General features: G+C 34.8%; 1 protein-coding gene across 5 annotated transcripts in view; it reads left to right on the top strand.

Moving 5' to 3' along the window:
- The first annotated feature begins 1,175 nt into the window (after nt 1-1,175).
- Nucleotides 1,176-24,614, top strand: part of Lnpk (lunapark, ER junction formation factor) — a 79,169-nt gene continuing 55,730 nt past the window's right edge. For all 5 annotated transcript variants that reach the window (XR_010050880.1, XR_010050879.1, XM_063259335.1 and 2 more), the window contains exons 1-4: nt 1,176-1,333; nt 7,448-7,531; nt 9,490-9,531; nt 10,273-10,460. Coding sequence is in view for 3 of the 5 variants with exons in the window: in XM_063259335.1 (XP_063115405.1) it covers nt 7,505-7,531; nt 9,490-9,531; nt 10,273-10,460 (257 nt within the window). In the remaining 2 variants the exon portion in view is untranslated. The remainder of the gene's footprint in view (nt 1,334-7,447; nt 7,532-9,489; nt 9,532-10,272; nt 10,461-24,614) is intronic.

Raw genomic sequence — 24,614 nt, 5'->3', positions numbered from 1 at the left:
AATTTCTCTTAGGAAAGATCTTTGAAAGGTAAGATTATCAGTATAGCTGCAGAGGACTTCCAATACTTTGAAACTGCAAACGATGAAAAACAAAATGGTTAAATTTCCACATCAAAACAGGTGAAATATTTTAGTATGTTGTTCTACATTTGTAAAATGACCGAGGCACACTACATACTAAATTTTAGTTCTCTTCCCTTCATCGATTCAAGGTTATAGAACCCTAACTAAACATTTCAGCATCTAGGACAAGCAACTTCAATGAATCATCCGGAAGCTTCCAGAATAATAAATTATTCTTAACAACCAGATGCATTTTTCTTTCTTTGTGTTGTCAAAGTTTAAATATATTCAAACTCGTATGCTCTTTGAAAACCACAGAAACTGTTTATAATATGCATATATAATTAAAATAGAAAAAACATGAAAAATGTTTGCACACGAGGTAAAACGTCACGGGAGTTAAAATACAATAAAAACGTTCGCTAAAATTTCTCCAGCCTTCTCTATGTAACTGTGTGCACACTCCTTTTGTTACTCAGGTATCATTATAGTCGTGGGGCCAGTACATCGGGATTTGAAGACTGGTCTTGCGTTTTAAGAAGGAAACGCAGCTTTTTGTTGTTGACCTTGGTTTGAAATTCCCATACCTCACAAGAGGTAAGTGTCATCAAATGGCCCTTTTTGACGACAGTAGCCTCGGGGACTGTCGGGGTCTAGGCAGCATTTCCCCACTGGCACGTTTGGGAACTGACCGCTTCTAAGTTGTGGGATGTGAACTTGCCCTGCTGCCGGCTGATGACAGGTGATCGGCGACTCTTCAGGTCGGACCCCTGAGCCCACTCCTCATGGCCCTGTGTTTCCTCCACCATTCTACTCTGACCGTCGCGGTGTGGGACCACTAGGGCCAGTGTCAGTGTTTTTTCTTTCTCCAGCGAGCGCTGGCAGAACGGGCTTTAAAAGAGAAAGACGCAAAGGGAGACTAAGCACACAGTACTGGTAGCAGTCGCAGTAAAGGGCAATATGCTCAGAGACGACGCGACAAGGCGCACCTTCCACTAGCCGCTGAGGCACAGGCAGGCAGTCGGCGGGCCGTGCGCCGGGATCCCCGCCCCCAACGGCCGGCGCTGCTTGGGTCACGTGACGGGGAGCGGCGCGCGCCGGTTGCGTCGCTGATTGGTTGGCGGAGAGAGCGCGGGGTTTTATGGGAAGGAATTGGCTGGGCCCGGGGCTCTGTTTGTGGCCGCTGCTGCCTGCAGCTGAGGCGGACTGAGTTGGCGTTCGAGGTCAGCAGGGGTGGACGCCGGGGCCAGGCTGCGCCCGCCTCACACAGGTAGAGTGCTTAAGATGAAAGCACTTGGGGGGGCTCATTAAAGAGGAGGCGCGCTGGGCTTTCCGCCCAAGAAACACAAACGCTCTCGGAGTTCCCCACTGCCTCCCGCCCGGAGCCCAGTGGCCTAAGAGCTCGGCGGTAGCGGCGGCGGCCAGTTAGGCACCCTTTGAGGTGGGCGCTGACCTCTAGGAGCCGCCTCGTCCCCTTGGTTTGCCAGCGCAGTGACAGAGGTGGCTCTGGAATGCTCGAGACCATGTTCTGCTTCGTGAGGGCCGGTGGTTTCCCAGCTCTACCTTCAGAGATTCCTGGTAGTGATCGGCTTGAGCCTGGGCTCCTGGCCCACCTGGGTTGAGAAGAGCCAGGAGGTCCCGAACTAGCACATCCTTCGCAGAACTCTCCGCTTTGGGTGGGCCTGCGCGTCTCCTTTTTCAGCGAGTTGTACGAGGTTCCACGAGTTGTAAAAATCGGAAGGCACTGAAACTGTCAGTGTCATGCTGCTCAGCTCGCGTGTGGGTGTGGATTCTGCGCGGGGAGAGGAGCAGCCCTACACCATTGTCCTTATTTTGAGAGATGGCCGGTGTGAAGGGTGGAGGGGAAGGGCGAAGATGGTAGATGTACTAGGCGCGGCAAAAGAAGAGCAAATCTATGCCGTCAATAGGTTTCATTCTTTAAGGACTTTTTAAGGATAGAGAGGCGTGGTGAACTACGGTTTGCCAATGCTTTTTTCACAGTACCAAACAAGACCTGTGACTCGCAGTTTTCCAGGTTCTGCTTTTTATCTCTTTTGCTTTGTGGTACTTCTAGTCTTACTATTTTCTCCTTACTCGGGGCCTGAGTTTCACCCTTGACAAAACTGATTGTATTCAACAGCAGTGTGTTGGATATGGAGAAGCATAGTTTCAAGACATGTTCAAGCCAGCAGGGAATGCTACTTAGTCCCTTGTGCTCAACAGCTCCCGTAGTGCCTTTTTAGGAGAACAAAGTTTATACTTTCTTCATTGAGCTTTTAAACTTAGAATTTTAAGGTTTTCTGTCTGTTGAGATCATTAATTTCATCAGCATCATTACACAATTACAGTTTGTATATTATTAACTTGAAAGAGTATAAGAAAAGGAGGATATATGGTTGTCAAAAACATTGATTTCATGTAGAAATTCTTCTAATCAACTAGTCATTTTGGGGGTATTATTTCAGAGTACGGCTTTACTTAACTATGAAAGGAAGCACTTTATCACCATGTATTAAAACTTTCCATCAATTTTATTTTTGCAATAAATGTGATGTTTTGGAATATTTAAAATTGCCTTTTCAAATAGATATTTAATAGTTCGCATTTTAGAACAAATCCCTTTTAATCTTAAATTGTGTAGTACAGTGTTATGGCAGGCAAGAATTCTACCACTGAACCACCAATACAGTAAGTACAGTGTTAAGGAAGTGCTAGTTTAAGTTTGAAATGTGATACACATAAAACTAAACTTTCCTTGCTATTTTCTCCAGAGGCCTACATGGTTATTTAAGTGAAGTGGATGTTGCTTTTTTTTCTCCCACTCTAGAATAACTGAGAGCAGTATACTTTTAGTAAAAACACAAACTAATTTTTTTTCAATGTTTAAATTATGAAGTAGGTGCTTTTTTTACAAGAAGTTAGAAAGAAAGGTTTCATTTAAGTACCACATGTGTTTTCTGTAATAGAAAGGATAATGGCTACAATTTATTAAATGCTTGCTTTGTGTTGAGTACTATGCCAAGTAATAATTTCAATTAATCAGTAGAACAGTTTTATGCAGCTATTTTCATCATTTTACAGACTGAGGCTTAAAGAGTTTAGTTTGCCCAAGATCATATACCAGCTAGTATGTGGTTGAGTCATATTTTGAATCCAGATATATTTTACTCTGTTGTTTCTAATGTGACTTAAAGTCAGCTGAAAATTAAAAAACAAACAAACAAAGCAGCATTTCTTAGGATTTTAAATTATAACACTCAATCCTGAGTGTGATAGCAGGAAACAAATAAAATAGTAGACATTATCTTTCACTGAAAAATACATTTATGTATCGTGAGCTCTTAGGTCATGTCAGGTCCCAATTGTGGTATCAGAGTGGAAAGAGACTTGTGCATATTCATAGAAGATTCTTGGAGACAAGCCACATGAGGTTGAGCCATTTGTCTACTCAAGGGCAAGCAGACTGATTTATGCTTCAAAAGGAATGCCAGGGTTATTTGGTTTCCATGTATTTTCTAGTTACAGTATTTGAAAGAAAGCATAGATGAACTAGAAAATAGTAATGACCACAGCATTAAAAAAATACGTATTTAGTAATTATTCTGTATTAGGTACTATGATAGTTCACAAAATACTGTTATTTAAGCTTTTCAACTTTGAAGAGGCTCTACCTCATTTGTAAATGAGGAAGTTGAGTAAGAAAGAGGTTAAGTAATTTATTTGCCTATAATTTCAGAGTAAGTGTTGGGCCACAGGAATTGGAGTAAAGATGTCTGAATGGAAATGAGAGACCAGTGGTTGAAAATAGAAATGTGAAATTAATAGTTTGGTGTGTTTTCATGTCTATGGAAAAGTATCACCACATGTGTGTTATGATAAATTAGCTTCTTTAACAAATATCAGAATTTGATAAAAAAATTGCTGAAACAATGAGGGTTGACAGTTTCTTTGACTGTGAATATGAAAGCATGGATGTGGCTTTTGGTTAGTATCATCCTAAGGTTGTTTTAGAGGACAAATTTAGAAGCATAAGTCGCTGTTTCAGGAATCTTTAAGACTGTTATAATTTGTTTCATTAACATCAAACAATTTTCCAAGCAAATAATGAGAATTGTTATTAATTGTGATATGCATATATATCAATTATACTAATTTTAAAAGTGATATGCAATAAAATAAAAACTGTACTTTCAAAGTTCTGTTTCTAGTCAGAGCCATGTAACTTTGCTGAAAAGTATTAATATTTAATTAGATGAAGAAATTGGGCTAATGCTGCATTCATTGTACTGTCTTGTGTTTGTAACTCACTTTCCACTTTTTTTTTGTCTTTTTGAGATAGGGTCTCCTTATACAGTTCAGGCTGGCCATGCGCTTAACTTTGTAGCCTAGTCTGTTCTCGAACTTGCAGTGATCTTCCATTCGCAGCCTCCTGACTGCTGGGACTACAGGCATGCACCACCACACCTGGCTCCCTTTCCACTTCTATAGTTCTGTTTACTTCTATTTGAGAGTATTAGAGGAGCTTTTGTATATTTTATATATAAATATTCCAGGCCAGTCTATATTAAAGCAACTATCTCCATTCTTATTTTGTGCAGTTGGGACTAACCAATTGCTTTTTTAAAAAAATCAAAATTAAAATGCTATGGTTGGCCTTGCTACTTAATACTGTTAGAGTGTTAGCATATTACTTCGTTGTAGCCTCAAGTTCTTCATTTATAAAATGGAGTGATAGTATATCTAAATGATAAAATTCATCTCAAGCATTTGTCTTAATGTTTGCTAAAGATGTGCTGATTGTTTGTTACTATTGTTGTCATTCATTTCTGATGGAAATTTGTGGGTTGGGGATATATCTCAGTGGTAGATAGAAATTGGAGCCCTAGGTTCAATTCCCATTGCTACTCAAAGGAAAAAAAATTGGTTTTAGGTTGTGTTAGTCCTCTGTTAGTGATAAAATAACCTGAGAAAGCCAATTTAGGGAAAGCTAACTTGAGTCAATTGTAGGAAAATGGATGTACCTCGAGACCATAATGTTAACTGAAATAAATTAGACAACAAGCTTAAATATCCCATAGTTTCTCTTACATGAGACACCCAAATTATAAAGAGGAAAATAAAAGATAAGAGGAAGTAAAGAAATAGGTCTTTCTCAGAAGAGAATGAGGAAATAGAAGGAGTAGGGAGGGAAGAAAGGGAAGACAGATGAAAGTGGGAGTTAAATGTGTTATGTACATGTCCTAACTGTGCACAAGGAGTGTAAATATTATATACTACAAACATGTACTAACAGAAAAGAATAAAAGGGAGAGGAAAGAATTATTAGGCTTGTGATTTCAGTCCAGGGTTGACTAATTCCATTGTTGTGGTGAGACAGAACAAGACAGAAGGGCCTGGTGGAGCAAAGCTGGAAAGTCTGGAAATCCTGAAACAGAGAGCCAGGGAAAGAGCTGGAGTGGGGGAGGCCAGGGATAAGATACAGTCCTTCAGAGAGTGTGGTAGTGCACTCTTGTATTTCCAGCATTCTGGAGGCCGAGGCAGAAGGATTGCTGCGAGTTCGAGGCCAATGTGGGCTACAAAGTGAGTTTAAGGCCAGTCTAAACTGCATAGTGACATCCTTAGAATTTTATTTTTCCAGCCCTTAGTTCCATTTTTTCCTCCAGGGCATGCCCCTTGACCTACTCCTTTCAACTAGACCCTACTTCCTAAGTTTTCATTACCTCCCAATAATGTTATCAAATGATGATTTCATCAATGGATTAATCTGAAGTTAAAGCCCTCATGATCTGATTGCCTTCTGAAAACCCCACCTCTGAGCATATGAAGATTTTGGGGGCAATTTTAGATCTAAATCATAACACAGTATATAATAGTTATAAACTTGATTAGAGGGGTGTAATTTACAAACCAACATATGTGGGCCGGGTGTAATAGTGAGATGATGTATAGTTTGAGAATATCAAGTGGGTCAACTGAATTGGTCTACCTTTCTTGTTGATTATTTTTAGCTTTATAAGAAGGTTTTGAGATTTACTTAATGTCTTGACTAAGTTTCTTTTTTTGTTCATTCAGGATCCAGGATTTCTCACATTTTAGGAATTTGAATACTGAGCTAATATTGAAAGATTATTACTATTTAGCTTGTAACTTAAATGTAGTTTGTAGCACTTACTACATTTACAAACTTTAGAATTTTTCAGGATGGATTTACAGATGTTTTGGTTCTTAAAGATCACTTTGTAAGTCAAAGTATTTATAATTAGACTCTTTGCTACTTTAATAGCTATATCTGATGTGAATTCCAGTGTATAAATTATTGCAGTTCTTACTTGACACAGTTGCTGTTTTCTGATTATATTTATTGTTAAAAAATGTGTGAAATACTTTTTTTATTTATTATGAAATACATTCTTAATAACTGTGCACTTGAATAAATGAAATGTCACACATTTGCAAGTACATACTTGTATCTTAGTAAAATATATTAGTTTCAAAATGTACTTTTACCATGTCAACTAAAAAAGTAAAACTTTATATGATTACTGAGTAGCAAACTGATTTTGAATATAATATTGCTGAGTCTATTATAAATAACTTGAGTCATGGAAAAATAATTAAAAGGTGAATATGTGTCTATTTGAAATGAAGGTCAACTTGCCTGAGGAACTTATACAAAATTTTGTGAAGAAATGTTTATTTTGGAATGCTGAACAGTTATGTTTACTAATAGGGCCAGAACTCCAAAGGAAGAGGGGCCATGCTTTTTCTGGGCAAATCTTTAAACCTCTTTATTTAGTTTTGTTTTAATTTATAAGGTGGTAATACGAAAAGCTATCTTGTGAGAATGTTGCTGTTGTTCTAATTTATAGAAAAAATTTCAGCATCATTAGATGATTTGCTCAAGGTCACAAGCAGCCTTGTAATCCTTATATTCTTATTCAGAATGTAATTGATTTTCTATGATTACTTATAAAGTGTTGCTATTCTGAACATTGTAAAACACCCTTAATTTCAGATAAATTAGTTTAGTTGGGAGTCATCAGCTGAATAATAGAAATGGTTTTTTTTAGGCCTGCAGAATAAAAGTAATACAATAGCACTTTTGTTACAAGAACACATTGGACCTACTTTAAAGAACAGAAAATCACTAAGTCATTTGACTAGACTTCTAGAATGCCTTGTTATTTAAAAAGCCTTTCTACCTGTATTTTTACCTTTAAATATGTTCTTCCTTTGAAGAAAGGGTTTAAAAAAGATGGATTTGTTCCCAATGATTATCTGAATTCAAATTGTGTAAATGTAAGTTTCGTAAAACATCTGAGTTTTTTAGTAGGTATGCTGTGTGTTTAACTTAAAACTTTAAAAATATTTGCTTTATTTCTAGTGTGACTTTGGACAACAAATGATATTTATCATTGCACCACGTGTCTACAAATAAAAGATGGGTGGATTATTTTCTAGATGGAGAGTAAGTTACTTTTCTTTACTGGTAGTTTATATTCATACAGATATTTGTAAAAGTCTCCTTTGTGGTATAGCTTTCAGTTTTAGTTGATATCTGTTTAATTTCTTTTAACTTTTTTCTTTTTTTGCTCTGAATTTTTTTAAATTTTGGACTTTATCTTTGCAGTTCTATAAGTGCTTAATGTCTCTTTAAAATAATTGTTTCACTTTGAGAAATTGTTTTTGTTTCCATATTTACATGTAAAATTGGTTATCTTTTCTTGTTTTCTTCTCATAATTGTCTAAATTTTGAACTTACTTTAAAGGTGGTTGAAATTAAGTATTCTATACCATCCTTTCATTTTTTTTACATGCTATGCTTTTACTTAATGCTTGTCACATATATTTATTGAAATCACACTAAGTATGCTTTTAAGAATTGTAGAGTAAACAAAATTAAAAATGTTTGATTTTATTGAATAAGTTTAAGAGGTTACATCAAATTTAGAGCCAGAAAATATAAATTATCTTAATAAGTGCTCTGTAATGTTAAAGGAAATAATGTAATTTAGAATAGAGTACTTATTTTTTGACATTATAGTAGTATGGAGCCTAGCAATACTTTCTGTGTAATTATTTTTTGAATATTGGTAGACAACCCATACTTTGATTCCTTCCCTTTTCTTTCTTTTTTTTAAATTGATAGATGAAATAATATTTAGTTATTGTAAAACATGATGCTTTGAATATGTACACACTGGAATGATTAAATTTAGCTAATGTACTTTACCTTGTATGTGGTGACAGTGCTTAATGTATATACTTAGTGTTTTTCAAGAATACATTAATAGCTCACTAGCTGTAGTTGTCATCTTGTATCCTAGTCTCTTGAACTTATTCCTGTCATTTTGTAGCTTTTGACCTCCAGCCCAACTCATCTGTGTCCTCCCCTAGGTTCCTTAGATTCTACTCTCTATTTCTATAAAATCAATTCTTTTAAGATTGCACATGTAAATGAGACGAGCCCCCTTCTTTAAAATCTATGGCAGTTCTTCCTGAGGATCATAATAATGTCTTCTTCCTTTGTCTTATTAGGTTGAACCATATGAAATTACCATATTCTGTTTTGACTTACAAAATGGCAATTTCATATGGTTCAATTTGATTTTAACAGCTTTTTTGGGAAACTATAATGAATGGATATTTGTTCTTTTGGATTCATGAGTTGGTAAATATTTTCTTGAGTGTTGTTAGGCCATTTGTTTTATAGGCTAGGTGATATAAACTCTTGGGCAAATAAACTGCCATATTGAAGTATTATATGTACTTTAGGGATTCACAGGGAAGGTAACTTACTAGTTTTGACTTCCTGAGTCCTAAGTGAACTTTCAACAGTAGAGTTTCAGACCATCTTAGTTTGTGAATTTTTAAGTATATGAATTATTTATTTATTTGTTTGTTGATGATGGAGGCCAGGCAAGTGTTCTGCCATGCCACTAAGCCATATGAACTCTTTTCAGTAATTGTTATCTAAAAACGTTTTTGTTGGAGTAAAGTTTGTTTCTCTGTATAATGGTATGTTCTGTTGAGGTTAAGAATAGCAAAAGTTGAGCTATCACAATTAAATTTTTTTCTAGGACTAAAAAGGAATTAAATAGAAAAAGACTTTAAAGGGCCAGGGATTTACCTCAGTGGTGTAAGTGCCTGCCTGGCAAGTGCAAGGTCATGAGTTCGATACCCAGTACCAAAAAAAAAAAAAAAAAAAAAAGAAAACAGGCTTTAAACAGGTTATATGGGTTTTTTTTGTACTTTCTTCGCTTAAATAAATCTTAGTTATGAATAAATGAGAATATGTATAGTTTGACAACATTTGAGAACTAAGTAATCTTGAATTAGGATTTTTCTTTTGATTATGTAACCAAAGTGTTCTAAGTTTACAATAATGGGTTTTAATGCTGTTTCTAATTTCTATTTCTGTAACAGACAAAACCTTCAACTGTAGAAGTTCTAGAAAGTATAGACAAGGTATGTCTTTTACTTGGAGGTGTTTTAATTCATTTTAGATATTAAGTAAATATTATTTTAGTATACTAAATGCTATTTTGGAGGTCAGATCTACTATGAATATTTAAAAATGATATAGAATAAGCCTGTGAACTTAGTTACATGATGTCAAGAAAAGTACCGTAAGTCTATAACTTATGCAATAAATCCTATGTCAAATGATAGGAACGTGTTAGAATGGAGTTGTATCAATAGCTTGGTATAATCAATGTTACGGATTGGTTAAAATAGATTGTAATATAATCTGCAACAATTGTTATCACCTTAAAAAGTAGTAATAGTTTTGCATTTTATTTTTTCACTATGAAAATGGTTATTGCCTGGAAGTACTGTGAATAGTGAGTAGATAAAAGAATCTATGTGGGCTATTTTTATTAATTTTTTTTTTACTGCTAAGTTTTTAAAAGCCGCTTATATGGAGAATTATTACGTGTGTGACTCAACAGATATGCTATTTCTATTCCTCTAGTCTTTGTCAGTTTGATAGGTTAATAATAGTATTTAATTTTGAAAAGTGATTTGTCACAATATTATACATTTTGTAACTTTTAGTTTTGCATATTATGTTTTATTTTAAAATATTAGAGTATTTTATTTAATTGAATCTTAATTGCCTTTCTATCTTGTTAAAAATTTTTAACACTTTGGTTTTTTAAAATGAACTTTGAAATTTGGTAATACAGAATAATTTTCTCTTAACAGGAAATTCAAGCATTGGAAGAATTTAGGGAAAAAAATCAGCGATTACAAAAATTATGGGTTGGAAGATTAATTCTTTATTCCTCAATTCTCTACCTGTTTACATGCTTAATTGTGTATTTATGGTATCTTCCTGATGAACTTACTGCAAGACTTGCCATGACACTCCCATTTTTTGCTTTTCCATTGATGTAAGTAAATTGTTCTTTTTGTTTATCCTTCCTTTTTCTGACCAGATAGTTTTAACATATTCAATGTCTTTTTATTATGAAGTAGTAAGGTCTGAGGTTCAATAAATTTGGATTATTTTTTGCAGTTGGAAATAGAAAAATTATTTTAAAACTTTATTTATTATCCAGTATGCCTGAGGGATGTTAACTAGGGTTATTAGTAATAATGGTTTTATCTGGCAATATTTTGTGATTTGCTAATAGATAACCATGATCTTGTAGAGGCTTTGGGCAGTAGAGAATAGTGATGACTGAGGAAGGGTTTCTAAAACCAAAATAATGATCTCTTGAATGATTGAATATATTCTGTTTATCTCAATTCTCCATTTTTTAAAGTTATTGCTGTGAGGCTATTGATATAGCACTTTAATTAATACAGCACTTTGTAAGAGTTACATCATTATTGAGAATTTTGAGAGAGAAATGAATAAAAAGTTTATTCATTCAATCAACAAACACTTATGGATACCAATTGTGGAGACATTGGATTATAATGGTGTGCAAAAATGTACATCTCTGACTATATAAATTTTAGAATGCATCTGTTGTCCTAAGTACGATGAATATTTTGAAAGAGAAGTTAAACACTATAGGAACATTTAACAGGGCACTTAACCCAATGTGGCATGGGGATAGAGGCTGAGGAAGGGCCTTGGCATTAGTTTCTATTGTTGCTACAAATTGAGCATATTAGAGTAACACCCATTTATTAGTGTTCTATAGGTTAGAAACAGAGCTGGCTTGACTGGGTCTCTGCTTGGACTCTCACAAATGTACCTCAAGGTACCAGCTGGTTTGTGGACTGACTTAAAATCTCCAGGGGTAGAATTACTTCAAGGTCCAGTCAGATTGTTGGCCAATTTATGCTGGACCTTTCTATTTTGTCCTTGGCTGGCAGAAACCTTTGCTATTAAGAGCACAAGTGATTATATTACACCCGCCAGGATAGTCCAGGATAATCTCCCTATTTTAAAACTAATAACCTTAATTATATCTGCGTAATTATATCTACAATACTGTGTGACTGTATAACCCAACGATGGAAATATTTGGGTTTGGGGAAAGATATTTTTAGAATTTTGCTTACTTCAGACCCCTAGAGGAACTGATGTTTAAGTGTTAGACTTAAAAGATAAGTGTGAATTCTAGGGTGTTGTGACTTGGCGAACAGAGTGTTTTTAGGCTAGAGAGACAAATGTACTTAACTGCCCTGAGATGGCATACCTTTTAGACCTTTCCATGATAAAATCACCTCGTCGTGGCTTGTGTGCGATAGGTTTGGCACCACTGGGCTCAAGCATAGTAGACTTGAAAGAAAAAACCAAAACTGGATTCTAGAGAAAAGGCAGGTAGTTAGCCCAACTGTACTTCATGTGGGCCCTGTGGTTTGTGTAGTTCATGTGGGCATTAGGCTTTAGGGTTGATGGAGGTGATAACATAACCATGGTGGTACTGCTTAGAGAATAAACTAGAGGAGAAAGTGGGGAGTTAAAAGTTCATTGTAGTTGATAGAAAAATGGTGATGATTTGTACTTAAGTGGTGAGATTAAAGAAATGAGATGGATTGAAGAGATTTAGAAAATAGAATTGAGGCGATGCAGAGACTTTGGGTGGTTGCTTGGATATGGCATGAGATAGATCACATCAAGTATAAAACTCTAGATTATAGCATGAGAAATTTGGTTGGTGGTAATTTTTTTTTTATTAAAAAAGTGAAACTAAAAACAAATAGAAGAAAATAATAAAGATCAGAAAACACAATCCCTTATCAAACTCTTAACATTATCTTTCATATAGATTAACATTTTGATTCTTATATTTCTGTAAAAATAAAATAGTCTAAACAGCTTTGATAAAGAAACACAATTAGAGCTCCAGCCTTCTGCAGTCCCATGACTTATCACAGAGTTACACCAATCATGACAAACCAGCATTGATATCAAAATAGACAAACCACCAGAGTACCAATATAAAGTCCCAAAATAAATACCCACATAGCAGACATTTGATTTCTGGCAAAGATGCAAAAATAATTAAGTGGAGAAAGGATAAATATGCTGAAACAATTGGATATCCACATGCAAAAAACCTAAACCTTATAGCACATCAAAAATTTCTTAAAACATCCAAAAGTCAACTCAAAATGGCTCACAGTGGGTTAAAGTGAAGGGAGGTGTGGCCCAAGTTGTTGCTTGGCTGAAGTCATTCTTTCTGGGACAAAGTACATGTTTTCTTTTTATCATACTAATGAAATAATATGATGATTGTGCATATATGACATATTTATTTCATTAAGTATGTTTTCAGGGTGCATCCATTGACCTATAAAAATGTCCAGTTTATCATTCTTCATGGCCGAGTAGCATTCCATTATATAGAACTACCACATCTTTTTTAACCATTCCTCAGTCAGTGGGCATTTAAGTTGTTTTAAAGATCTGGCTGCTATAAACTGGTGCTTATAGTGTACGTATATCGCTGTGGTATGATGTTTTTAATTCTTTTGGGAAGGTACCCAGAAGGGGAATAGCTGGATCGAATGGGACCTCCAATTCTAGTTTTTTGGGGAGTCTCCACACTGATTTCCTCAGTGGTTGCACCAATCTGCATTCCCACCAACAATGGAGAAGGGTTCCTTTTTCCCCACAGCCCCTCCAGCATTTGTTATTGGTTGATTTCTTAATACTAGCCATTCTTTCTGGGGTGAGATTAAAATCTCAGTGTAATTTTAATTTGCATCTCTTGAAAGGCCAGTGCTTTTGAACATTTTTTCACATATTTGCTGTTTGTACTTCATCTGAGGAGTGTGTGTTCATCTCATATGCCCATTTTTGGATTGGGTCTTTAAATTGAGGAGGGCTGATTGTTTTTGAGTTCTTTATATGTTCTCAATAATAATCTTTTATCTGAGGAACAGCTGGCAAACATTTTCTCCCACATAGTGGGTTGTCTGTTCCCTCTGTTGGTGGTTTCTCTTGCGAAAGCTTTTCAGAGATCCCATTTGTTGATTTTTTGCAATAAGTCCTGTGCACTCTGGGTTTTATTCATAAAGTTTTTACCTACACCATTGCCTAAAGAGTTTTACCTACTCTTATCTTCCTGCAGATGTAATGATTGTTTTAATATTAAGATCTTTAATCCATTCTGATTCTAGCTTAGTATATGGTGAAAGATACAGGTCCAGTTTTAATCTTTGGCATGTGGAAAGCCAGTTTTCCAACACCATTTATTAAAGAGACTATCTCTCTTCCAATGAATGTGTTTGGCACCTTTATCAAAGATAAGGTCACTTAATGTGTCTGCAGTTATTTCTGTATCTTCTAATTTATTCCATTGATCTTCAGATCTGTTTTTTTTTTTTAAACCACAGTGGCTTTATAATACAATTTCAAGTCAAGGATTGTGATGCCCCCATTTTGTCTTTGTGGTCCAGGATTGCCTTTTCTATTCTAGATCTCTTCTGATTCCAGATGAATTTTAGGATTGTTTTGTCTAATTCTGTAGAGTAATACATGTAAAGTCTTCATGTACTTAGGGAACAATGTGAGAAGGAACAGATTTGGTGACCCCACTGAGACTGTTTTCGAGACAACTGACAAGTAGGTGGTTAAGTATGAAGCTTAGGAGAGAAATTTGGATGAGAGATATAAATTTAATATTTGTTAACTTATTGTAGATGTTAACTGAAGATGTTGTTAAACATGAAGCATTTACAATGTGTTAGATTTGGGTTAAGCCTAGTGATAGAGAAGATAGTAATAGTTTGCTCTCATGGAGCTTACATTCTACTAGAATTGAAAAGACAAAAAATAGTAATGAGTAAAACAAGAAAATAGTAATTTGGAAAAATGTGTGATAAAGAAGATAAACTGATTTGAAAGAATTAGGCTATTTTAAGATGGTTCTGGAGGATTTCTTTAGTACTTGAATTTAAAGAATTCAAATGTCAGCAGTCAGCAAAAGCTGGAATTTATAAAGATTATAAATCCAGGAGTTGAGAGCACAGAGATCAGAAAATGCAAAGACTGTGACCAGAAGAGAATATGACTTATTTGTGAGGCCAAACAAACTCCCCTCCCCCTGCCCACCACATTTAGAATGTGTGATGGAGAGGACAAGTGATGTGAAGTAAGCATACAGAATTAGGGAAGGTCTAGATCGTGGAGGGTGAGGGCAAGTGGTTTGAATTTCATTTTATGTGACATGAAAAGCTGGTAGAATAGAAGAATTTGATGAAATTTAAGTTAAGAAGCACATATATTCTATCATGTGGAGATTGGGTAAGGGGAAACAAGAATAGAAATGGGATCTGTTGTAGAAGTTTAAAGGTACGGATATATGGACACCTAGTAACAGTGGAAGTGAACAGTTGACTTGAAAATATTTTGAAGGAAAAATTGGTTGATGCTAAGAAAGGGAACACGAAATCAAAGGGGATATATTTTTGATTTGTGATTTGGTGGAGACAGGAACTTTTTCTTTGGGACTGCTATAGTAAAAATTGGTGTTTAGTCGTTAGTGTGGGGAGTATTTTCAAATTGGAATTTCTGAAGTTCATAAAATTTCAACTCTGTGTTTTTAAACAGACATTTGTGTTTTCAAATGCCGAAGCTGAAATGGAGTTTGTGATTAATATTGCACACCCTCCCTCCCCTTGCTTTTTTGGACACTTAGGATTAAATTAGGGTTTCATATATACGTGGCAAGTGTTCTACCACTGAAGTATACCACCACTCTTTCTAAAGTTTATTTTTCTTCTACTTGGAAATCTTTTGGAAGGTTCTTTTTTTTTTTTTTTTTGTTCAGGTGTAATATACATTTTGTGATGCTGAACTTCTTTGATTTATATCCTATTTTTTCATGAAAGAACAGAGAAATAAATTTAAAAAGGGAATAAGTATGAGATGTCCAGTTGATTAAAACTTCTTAAAGCTTTAAGTTCCCTTTAACTTCTGTTTGTGTATAGAAATTTTCTGGTTTAAAGAATTTGTATCCAAGCCAAACACACACCTGTTAACTCCAGCACTCTGGGTGATAAAACAGGAGTATCACAAGTTCAAGCCCAACTTGGGCAATTTAGTGAGACATTGTCTTAAAATAAAAAAAAAAAAAAGGCTGGAGATACAGCTTAGTATGAAGATCATGCATCCAATCTCTAGTAAAACACACACACACAAGAATTTATATCTAGTTTTACAAGTATATTTGATAGACAGGTGTTCTATCACTTAGCTATACTGTAGCCTTGTTTTTTTTTGTTTGTTTTTGTTTTTTAGCAGTGATAGGGATTTTATAGTGCTGGCTAATTGTTTTTTAAAATAGAAAACAATTTGTTTCTTTAAAAGTATAGTTTTTTTTCAGTTGCGTTTTGCTCCTATTTTGAGTATGAAGCTTAGTAAACCTTACTGTGTCTCTCTGACTGTTGTGCGTCATATCCTTCTAGTATTTCTTGACTTTAAACTTCAGAGCCATTTCTTACTTTGTCTCATTCACCTTTGTGACCTCATTCTCAACTGTTGTAGCTTCTGTGTCAGTGAGCTCTTCATTTTTAGAAGCATAGTCTAGTTATCCAACAAAGAATAGAATTGTTCTTCTGAGTGAGGACAATCAAAGAAAAAAAGCATGAAATAAAATACAATGTGAAAGTGGAGTTTGTGTTAAATAGAAGACTTACCATGGGATGTTTTCTTTTGTGTGTAATATGACCCATTGCCCAAGTTTATTGCTTACTCCAATTTTGAGAGTGAGGCTAGAATTATTTAAATAGTATTGGAGACAGAAGTAATAAAATGTGTGGCTTTACTCTTCACAATCTACATTGATTATATGACTTAGAAAAAAATCTGTCCTGTATATGTGACAGCTTTCTGTGCATTCCCATTTTCCAAAATACTTTTACTAGTGAGGTAATGGATTAGAACTGAGCATATGTCATGTAGAATCCTTCCTATCCCCACATTGTCCTTTATGGGAGAATATCAATACTCCAGCATAAGAGTCTTTGAGATTTTACTGTGTCTTCTCGGTAGTGTGTAATATGGAAGAACTTGGTATGATTCCATTATTGTTTTCTGTTTTTTTTTGGTCTTTTCTTTGTTTTTATTGCTACCAGGGATCGAACTCACGACTGCCTGCCTGCTTGCAAGGCAGGCGCTTATGCCGCTGAGCTAAATCCCCAGCCCCTTTTTTCTGTTTTTCAGGCTCAATCATACATTTACATTTATCTGATCTTTTTCAACTTTACATTTAAATTGTAATCTAAACACCAAAGTTATTTCGTAAGAGTTATTAAAGCTAGGTACAAAAGTGGGCAAAGACTTGAGTTACACGTGCAATTTTGTATTTCTCTATTATGCTGGCAGATAATACATTACTTCAAGAGATGGTTTATTTGCTAAGTGAACAATCATTAAGTATTACCTCAAGCAATAACTTTTTCTTCTTAAGCAGTTCAGTGTATCTAGCCCAGAGCCTTACTGATAGGTTAGCGTTGTACCACTGAGCTACATCCTTAGCACATTCTACCCTTAACATTATAAGCAGTTTTACAGACTTTTATTCTTAAATAGCTTATTTGTACAAATTACAACTTTTGAGACATTCCATCCTCCGTAATTTCAGAAATCATTTATCATAAAATGTTGATCTTTCCTGAAGGTTTAGCTGTATTTTTCATTATTTTGTTTATTAATTAATTAATTAATTAGGTTCTTAAGATAGAGCATTGAGGAATGAAAGCTTTTAAGAATAGGGATGTGATCTGATATAATTTTCATGCTTCTTTCTTTCTCTTTCTCCAGTGAGCACATAGTAGATATTTCTTCAGCCTAGATAGAAGGTTGGCATCCATAATCTGTAGCCTTTTGAAGAAAGCTGAATGTTTATTTTATGTCACTCTAATAAGAATACAAAACGGGGGCTGGGGATTTAGCTCAGTGACATAAGCGCCTGCCTTGCAAGTAGGCAGTCGTGAGTTCGATCCCTGGTACTGATAAAAAGACAAAAAAAAGAAGACAAAATGTCTTCTCACTATAATTATCGCTTACAGGAGAAAGTGTAAACATCTCTTGAGATTTAAGAATTGTAACTTAGTTTTGGTAGGTAAGAAAATCATTCTGCAAGTATCCCTTGCTTGATAGAATTTTGTAGTTAAAGAATTATGCAGTGAATATATCACTTAAAAATAGCAATAATTTTACCACCTTTTTGCTTGATTATTGTTGGGAGGGTAGCTGGCAGCTAATTATGGTAGCTAATACATTCAAGGAAGTGATTAATTATAGAGAAAATAGTAGACATTCTTGATGTGTCCCTTAAGACTTGTTCTCATAATTGGGGATTATCCTAAATTTTGAGTTGAGGCACATGCATTTTATCATTTTAATTTCTACTTGTTTATTCAGTTTTCTTTTAATAAATAAAAATTGTTCAGTTTTGTTAAATTTTTTCATCATTGATGGAGATACCTGTATGATTTTTCATCTTATAGTTTTTGATATAATGGTGCTGTGGTTTGAATATTTCCCCCAAAAAGCACATGTTGGCATTTTAGTTCCTAGTGCAGTAGTGTAGTTAAGTAGGGCCTAATGAGAAGTAAATAGGCCTTGACAATAATGGATGAATGCTGTTATTGTAGAGTGGAATCATTATAAAAGGGGGAGTTTGGCCCCATTTTGTACTTTACTTACACTCTGCATGGGGTGATATGACAAGGAGGCTCTTGTCAGATGTTGGCACCTTGATATTGAGTTTCCCAGACCCCAGAGTTCTGAGAAACATGTTCTGTTATTTACAGTTTATCCAATCTTATGCATTCTGTTGCAGCAGCAGACTCAGACTAGAAATTGGTATCAGGAATGGGATTGTTGCTGTTATAAATACCTGAAAATGTGGAGCTTGCTTTGAAACTATTAATATGTAGAAGTTGCAATGGTTTTGAAGAGAATGTTGGAAATGGCCTGTGTTGCCACTAATGGAGTGTGAGGGAATATTCTGGTGAAGGCTCAGAAGAAAATACCTATAGAGAAGGTCCAAAACTTTTTAGAGATGAGTTAAGTGGTTGTGATAAGAATGTTGGTAGAATGTGCGTGGTAAAAAACAATTCCAATGAGGTCACAAATAGAAATGAATAGCAGGGTGTTGGAAACTAGAATAAAGGCCTGTCTTTGTTACAAAATTGGCAAAGAACCTGGCTGAATCGTATCCATGCCCTGGGGCTTTGGAAAGCAGAATTTAAGAGTGTTAAAAGCTTAAATAATCCAGGTAAAGACAGGTAGATTATTATTAAATATTGAATCACAGTGTATTTTCACTCTTCCCTGTATTACTTTTACTTTTATATTATGAAAGATGATTCTTTGCTGTTTGATATATAGATATTCCTGTTAATATCTTCATTGTAAACATACATCCTTTAAAAATCTGTTAGTTTTAAAATAATTACAGATTTTATAAAACTGCAAAAACAAAATGTCGAACTAGGTTGCATGTATCTTCCAGCCTTCTGCATTCTGAATGACTACAGTAAAATATCATAACCAGAAAATTGATATTAGTTCAATCCAGACTCTATTCAGATTTAACTTCTACAGGCATTCATTTATATATTTCATATTTCTCTGAATTTATCATGTGTGTTGCTTTGTGTAACGACCCCACAATTCAGATCCAGAGCTGTCCCATCACCAGTAGGCTCCTTTTACTACCTTTTTTATAGCCACACCTACCCTTTTCTCTGTACCCCTTTTTAACCTCCATCCATTCATCTATTTCTAATTTCTGTAATTTTGGTGTTATTTCAAGAATGTTACAAAATGGAATCACATAGTGTATAACCTTTTGAGGTTGGCTTTTTCACTCTTTCTATATATATATATTATATATATGTATAAAATTTTTCTACTCACTATGTTTCTTCTTTGTCTTTGTCTTTGTCTTTGTCTTGTGTTAGAGATCAAACCAAGGTCTTCCACGTGCTAGGCAAGTTCTTTGTCACTGAACTACATCATCAGTCCCCTTTCTTGTTTTTGTTATTTTTCAGATGTAGTTTTACTATATTTCCTAGGCTGATCTCAACCTCTTTGGCTCAACTGATGCTTCTGAGTAGTGGGACTACTCAGCCTTCTCAGTAGCTAGGACTAAGGTATATGCCAGGGGCTTAGTGTATTTTTGAGATCTAAGTTGTTCAGTGTATCAGTAGTTTCTTGCTTTTGTCTATTGTTCCTTTTGTCCAGTTTTCTAATTGAATTATTGCTTTGATTTTACAGTTAAATTTTGTGCGTTGTTTGTATAGCCATCCCTTCATACTTTAGTAACTATGAGGAATTGGTTATCTGCCAACTTTGCCCCAAACTAGTATACCAAAATCTGCTGATGTTCAAGTCTCTTGTATAAAAGGACATAGTATCTGTATATCATCTATGTAAGTCCTCCCATATACTTTATATCATCTCTAGGTTAATTATACTATGTAACACAATGTAACATGCTTTGTAAGTGGTTCTTACATGGTATATTTAAGGGAATTTAAATTTTTTCTGTACAAAACAAATTTTTTCTTCCACATATGTGGTTGGTTGAATCAATAGTTGCAGAATTTACAGGTACAGAGATCTAACTGTATCTCCTGGTTACAAGTTATTTCTTGGATATGTAGTTTGCAAATATGTTTTTCCAGTGTAGCTTGCCTTTCATTCTCTCAGTAGGGTCTTTGGGTAAACAAATATTTTTGATTTAGAGAAAAGTTTAGGACCAGAGATTTAGCTCAGTAGTTTAAGTGCCTGCCTGGTAAGTGCGAGGTCGTGAGTTTGATCCCCTGTACCAAAAAAAAAAAAAAAAAAAAGTTTTTTTGAGACAGGGTGTTGCTAAATTGCTCAGGCTGGGCTTGAACTTGTGATTTTCCTGCCTTAGCTTCCCAGAGCACTAGAATTTCAGGCATGTGCTACCAAAGTCAGCTGAAGTATTTATAATTTTGATGAGATCTAGTTTTTTAGCTTTTCTTTTTATCAGTTGTATTTCTCTTAAGTCTGAGAACCTCTTGTGTATGTTTAAGTTTTGGTGATTTTCTTCTACTTTTTTGTATGCATTTAATTTTTTCATTTGCTTTTTACATTTAGGTGTATAACCCATTTTGAGTTAATTTAGGCATGCCATCCAGGTTGAGGTTCTTTTTTTAAAAATTTCCGATAAATGACCAGTTGTCCTAGCAGCACTTATTGGAAAGGAAGTATGAAGCATATTCTTTTAAACTATGTATAAAGATCTTCCTCTAGTGTAAAGTTATTTTAAAACACTTAGATTTAAGGTCAGTTTATTTTAAAGAGTCTGAACTGAGTGTGAACTTTTTTTTCTTAAACTCTAGTAAGTTTGTATCAGTTTACTGATACAAAAGAAACTGGTCTAAGTTTTGAAACAGGAAAAAAAATTTTTTTTGACTTAAACCGCCCCCCCCCAACAAAATTCATATGATATAGTGTGTTTACTTTGGGCCAATTATTTGTAGATTTGTGTGGATTTAAAGAAGTATCTTCTTATATATCATGCTAACTAGAATTTTCCTTAGAGTCCAAAAATTTGAGTTTGTTTAGCTATTATCTTTCCCTAGCCAGTGACCCTTCCCCTCAGCCATCAAAGAAAAATTAAGCTCTAAAGAAAAATTAAGCTCTTTGTAAATAGAACATTTCTGAATTTCTCTTCAGTCTTTGTTTCGTTGTTGCAACTAAATAAAAGAATTCTGTCTGTAGCTATGTATCTTACTCTGCTTGTTACAAATATGCCTTTTAGGCATTATACTTGGAAAGGTTTACCTTGCTATGTATTTAAGCAGTTTTTACTTTTCTGCTTCTATTTTTCTGAGTCCCTGTCTGGATCTGTATAGTGAGTGCCTTTCCACACATTTTGAAGAATACATTTTATCTCTATCTCAATTTTGCCAGAAAAAGAGTTTACATTTTTATTTTTGTTCTCCTTATTTGGATAAGTTCTAAGAAGGGAAGAGGGAAAATGGAGATGATGCCACAGTTCTTAAACTAGAAGTTAGTTAATAGAATCTTATTATATTCCCAGTTTGCTGTACTTTCTAAGTTATGTTTAATTTTTGAGAAAATGAAACTTTTGTTGGGATAACAGTAGCATAGGTTCCTAAAGCACTGCTCTTTTTAAAAAATTTTATTTAAAAAATACAAAATAATTTTGTTTAGTCCTAAAGAATAAGAAAAAAACAGACTAACATTCTTTATGCAATAAATTGACACATAGAAAGAAATATTGATAGTTTATTTTCCCCAAGAGTAGTTCAGATAAAAACAAGAAGAAAATTTATTATTCACAAAGGAGGACTGGTTAATTTTGAAGGGAGTATATTTCAATTCTTGCAGTTTTTGTGTTTTGTACGTTATACATGCTTTTAAAAAAAATACCTGCTTACTTAAGACAATGAGTATGCTGGTATTCTACAGAATTCCAGTCACTATCTCTCAATACTTCTGTTTGCTTTCTGTATGCTCTTTTTCCAAGTTTTCTTTCTCAGATTGGTGTATTTCAGTGGATTTGTTGTGGAGAAGTAGTATATAGCAGTTCTTCCTTATCTGTGGTTTTGGTTATCTGTGGTCAACTAGTTTGAAAATATTTAAATAGAAGATTCCAGAAGTAAGTAACTCATAAGTTTTAAATTGCATGCTGTTCTGAGTTGTGTGATGAAATCTCAGGCCTTGCCACCCAGGTGAAGGGTCATCCTTGCCCAGGACGAGGGTCATTCCTTTGTCTAGCATAGTCGTGGTGTACGAGGTATCAACCCCGTTAGTCACTTAATAGCTTTTTCTGCTTGTCAGAATGTTGAGGTATCACACAATCTTGTGTTCAGATAATGCTTATATTACTTAATAATGGCCTCAATGCAAGAGAGTGACAAAAAGAAGGGCCAAAAAACACAATATGAAAGGACTCACACTAGTACTGTGTGACAGTGCTACAGGTCATGTAAGAAAAATCACAGTGTATATAGGATAAAGGATCAGTGGTTTTAGGCATCGGCTTGGGTGAATGCATGTCCTAGAACATATCCCCTGGGAACAAGGGGGAATTTCTTTATGAGGGGCCTTTGTACTTTTGTAGACTCCTTGAGGGTTATGAGTACCATGCTTAATTTTCTTCCCTCCTTTGCTAAGGCAGTGTTCTTGTTTGTTTGTTTGTTTGTTTTTTAACCATTTAGGTAGTTTTACAAAGTATCATGTGGAAATCTATTGCCAGTTATTTAGTGTTTTCATCTCATAAAAATAGATCATCACAGTATAAAAAATGTGTATTATCTATTACTATATAACAAATTGCCCCAGAATTTAGCTTAAAACACAAATGTTTATTATGTTTCACTGTTTCTGAAGAACATTGATTGCACATAACTGGGTGGTTCTGTCTCGAGTCATTTGTTCCTAAATAAATTGTTAACTTGTTGCTTAGGGCTTCCTAGTGTTTTCAAGGTTTAACTAAATTTGCCGAGTCACAGCAGCTAATCATTGCAGAACCCTTTTCTTTTGTTATCCAGTCTTCAGCTCACTGCTAGTCATTTCTTTTCTTCTTGCCAGTAGCAGTACTTCCTCATTCTGTTCTGCCTCATTTTTCTTTGCATAATCCCAGGAATCATAAATCCTGCCAAAGCCAGTATTTTGCCACCTCCAAAATGGGTTCTGAATTCAGATAAAAACTTAGCATGTGGCCTAATTGTATACATTTTGGCTAAGTTTACTTAGTTCTTATTTTAAGTGGACACATACACAAAGACATGCTGATTCAGTTGTTAGTAGGCTTCTGTGCTTGGCTGGATGTCTTCCAAAGGGACAAGCCTTTCCATGGATTTCCTTAATCGTTGTCATGTCATGGCAGCTAGCTTCTGTCGGAGTGGATAAGCCAAAACAGAGAAGGGACAGAAAGAAGGGGCCTCAAATGGAAGCTTTGGTCTTTTACAATTTTATCTAACAAGCAACATACTGTCACTTTTTTTTATTTTGAAGAGAATAAAACAAAGAAATAAAACAATAGAGACAAAACAAAACAATAAAGTGATATAAGACTTTAAAATAAGATAAAAGGAAACAAGAATGGCTACAATCAAAACAAATAAACATGATATAAGACTTCAAAATAAGATAAAAGAAACCAACAATGGCTACAGTGTGCCCCTTGCTATCTTCAAAATAACTTCCATACCATCAGGCACAATAAAATCAAATAAAACAACAGAATAAAACTAATCAAAACAAAACAATGAAAGCAATACAGGACTTCAAAACAAGACAATGGGAATATAACAGTGGCTACCGTAATGTATCTTGTTATCTTCAAAGTAGCTGCTTATACCATCAGACATGATAAAATCAAACAAAATAGAATAAAATCAATCAAAAGAAAACAAAGCAATACAGGAACTTGAAACAAGATAATTGGAAATCAATAATGTCTACTATAATACATTTTGTTATTTTTGAAATAGCTGTCCATGCCATCAAATATGATAAAATCAAACAAAACAACAATAAAACCAAGCTAAACAGAACAATGAAGACAATACAGGGTTTCAAAACAGGATTTAGATTAACAAGGGCCACTTCCTTTCCCCTCTAGATATTTCCTCCCCTTTCACCTTCACAACATCTATTGTGCATTTTGGATTCCACTGTCTCCTTTAGTGTTTTTATACTAGGGAAATAACACAGTGTTCACCCACGTGACTCTGGACCATTTCACCCATGAGCAGTATCTCAAGTTGTATCCATTTACCTACAAGAGGCTCAAGGTTCTCTTTCTTTATAACTGAGTAGCTTTGCATTGTATAGAAATGCCATATCTTTCTTATTCTGCAGTTGATGGGCAAGCTACGTGTACTTTTCTTCTGATTCCCTGTCACATAGTGCATTATTTTGTCTCCTTTGACTTTTAGTCTGTGAATTTCCTTTTGAGTTACATGTGTTTCTTGAATAAAGCACATTGATGGATCTTGTCTTCTGATAGACTCACCTGTGTTTCTTTTTATTGGTGAACTGAGGCCATCTACATTAATGGTTATGGCCAACATGCACTGGCTTGTCGCTGCCATGCTATTTTTTTTTGCTGCCATGCTAT

This window comes from Cavia porcellus, unplaced genomic scaffold (genome assembly GCF_034190915.1).
Source record: "Cavia porcellus strain 051 isolate PalLab524CR breed Dunkin Hartley unplaced genomic scaffold, mCavPor4.1 scaffold_12, whole genome shotgun sequence".
NCBI lineage: Eukaryota > Metazoa > Chordata > Mammalia > Rodentia > Caviidae > Cavia > Cavia porcellus.
The sequence above is the reverse complement of the archived record's forward strand: the minus strand, read 5'-3'. Positions and strand labels throughout refer to the sequence as shown.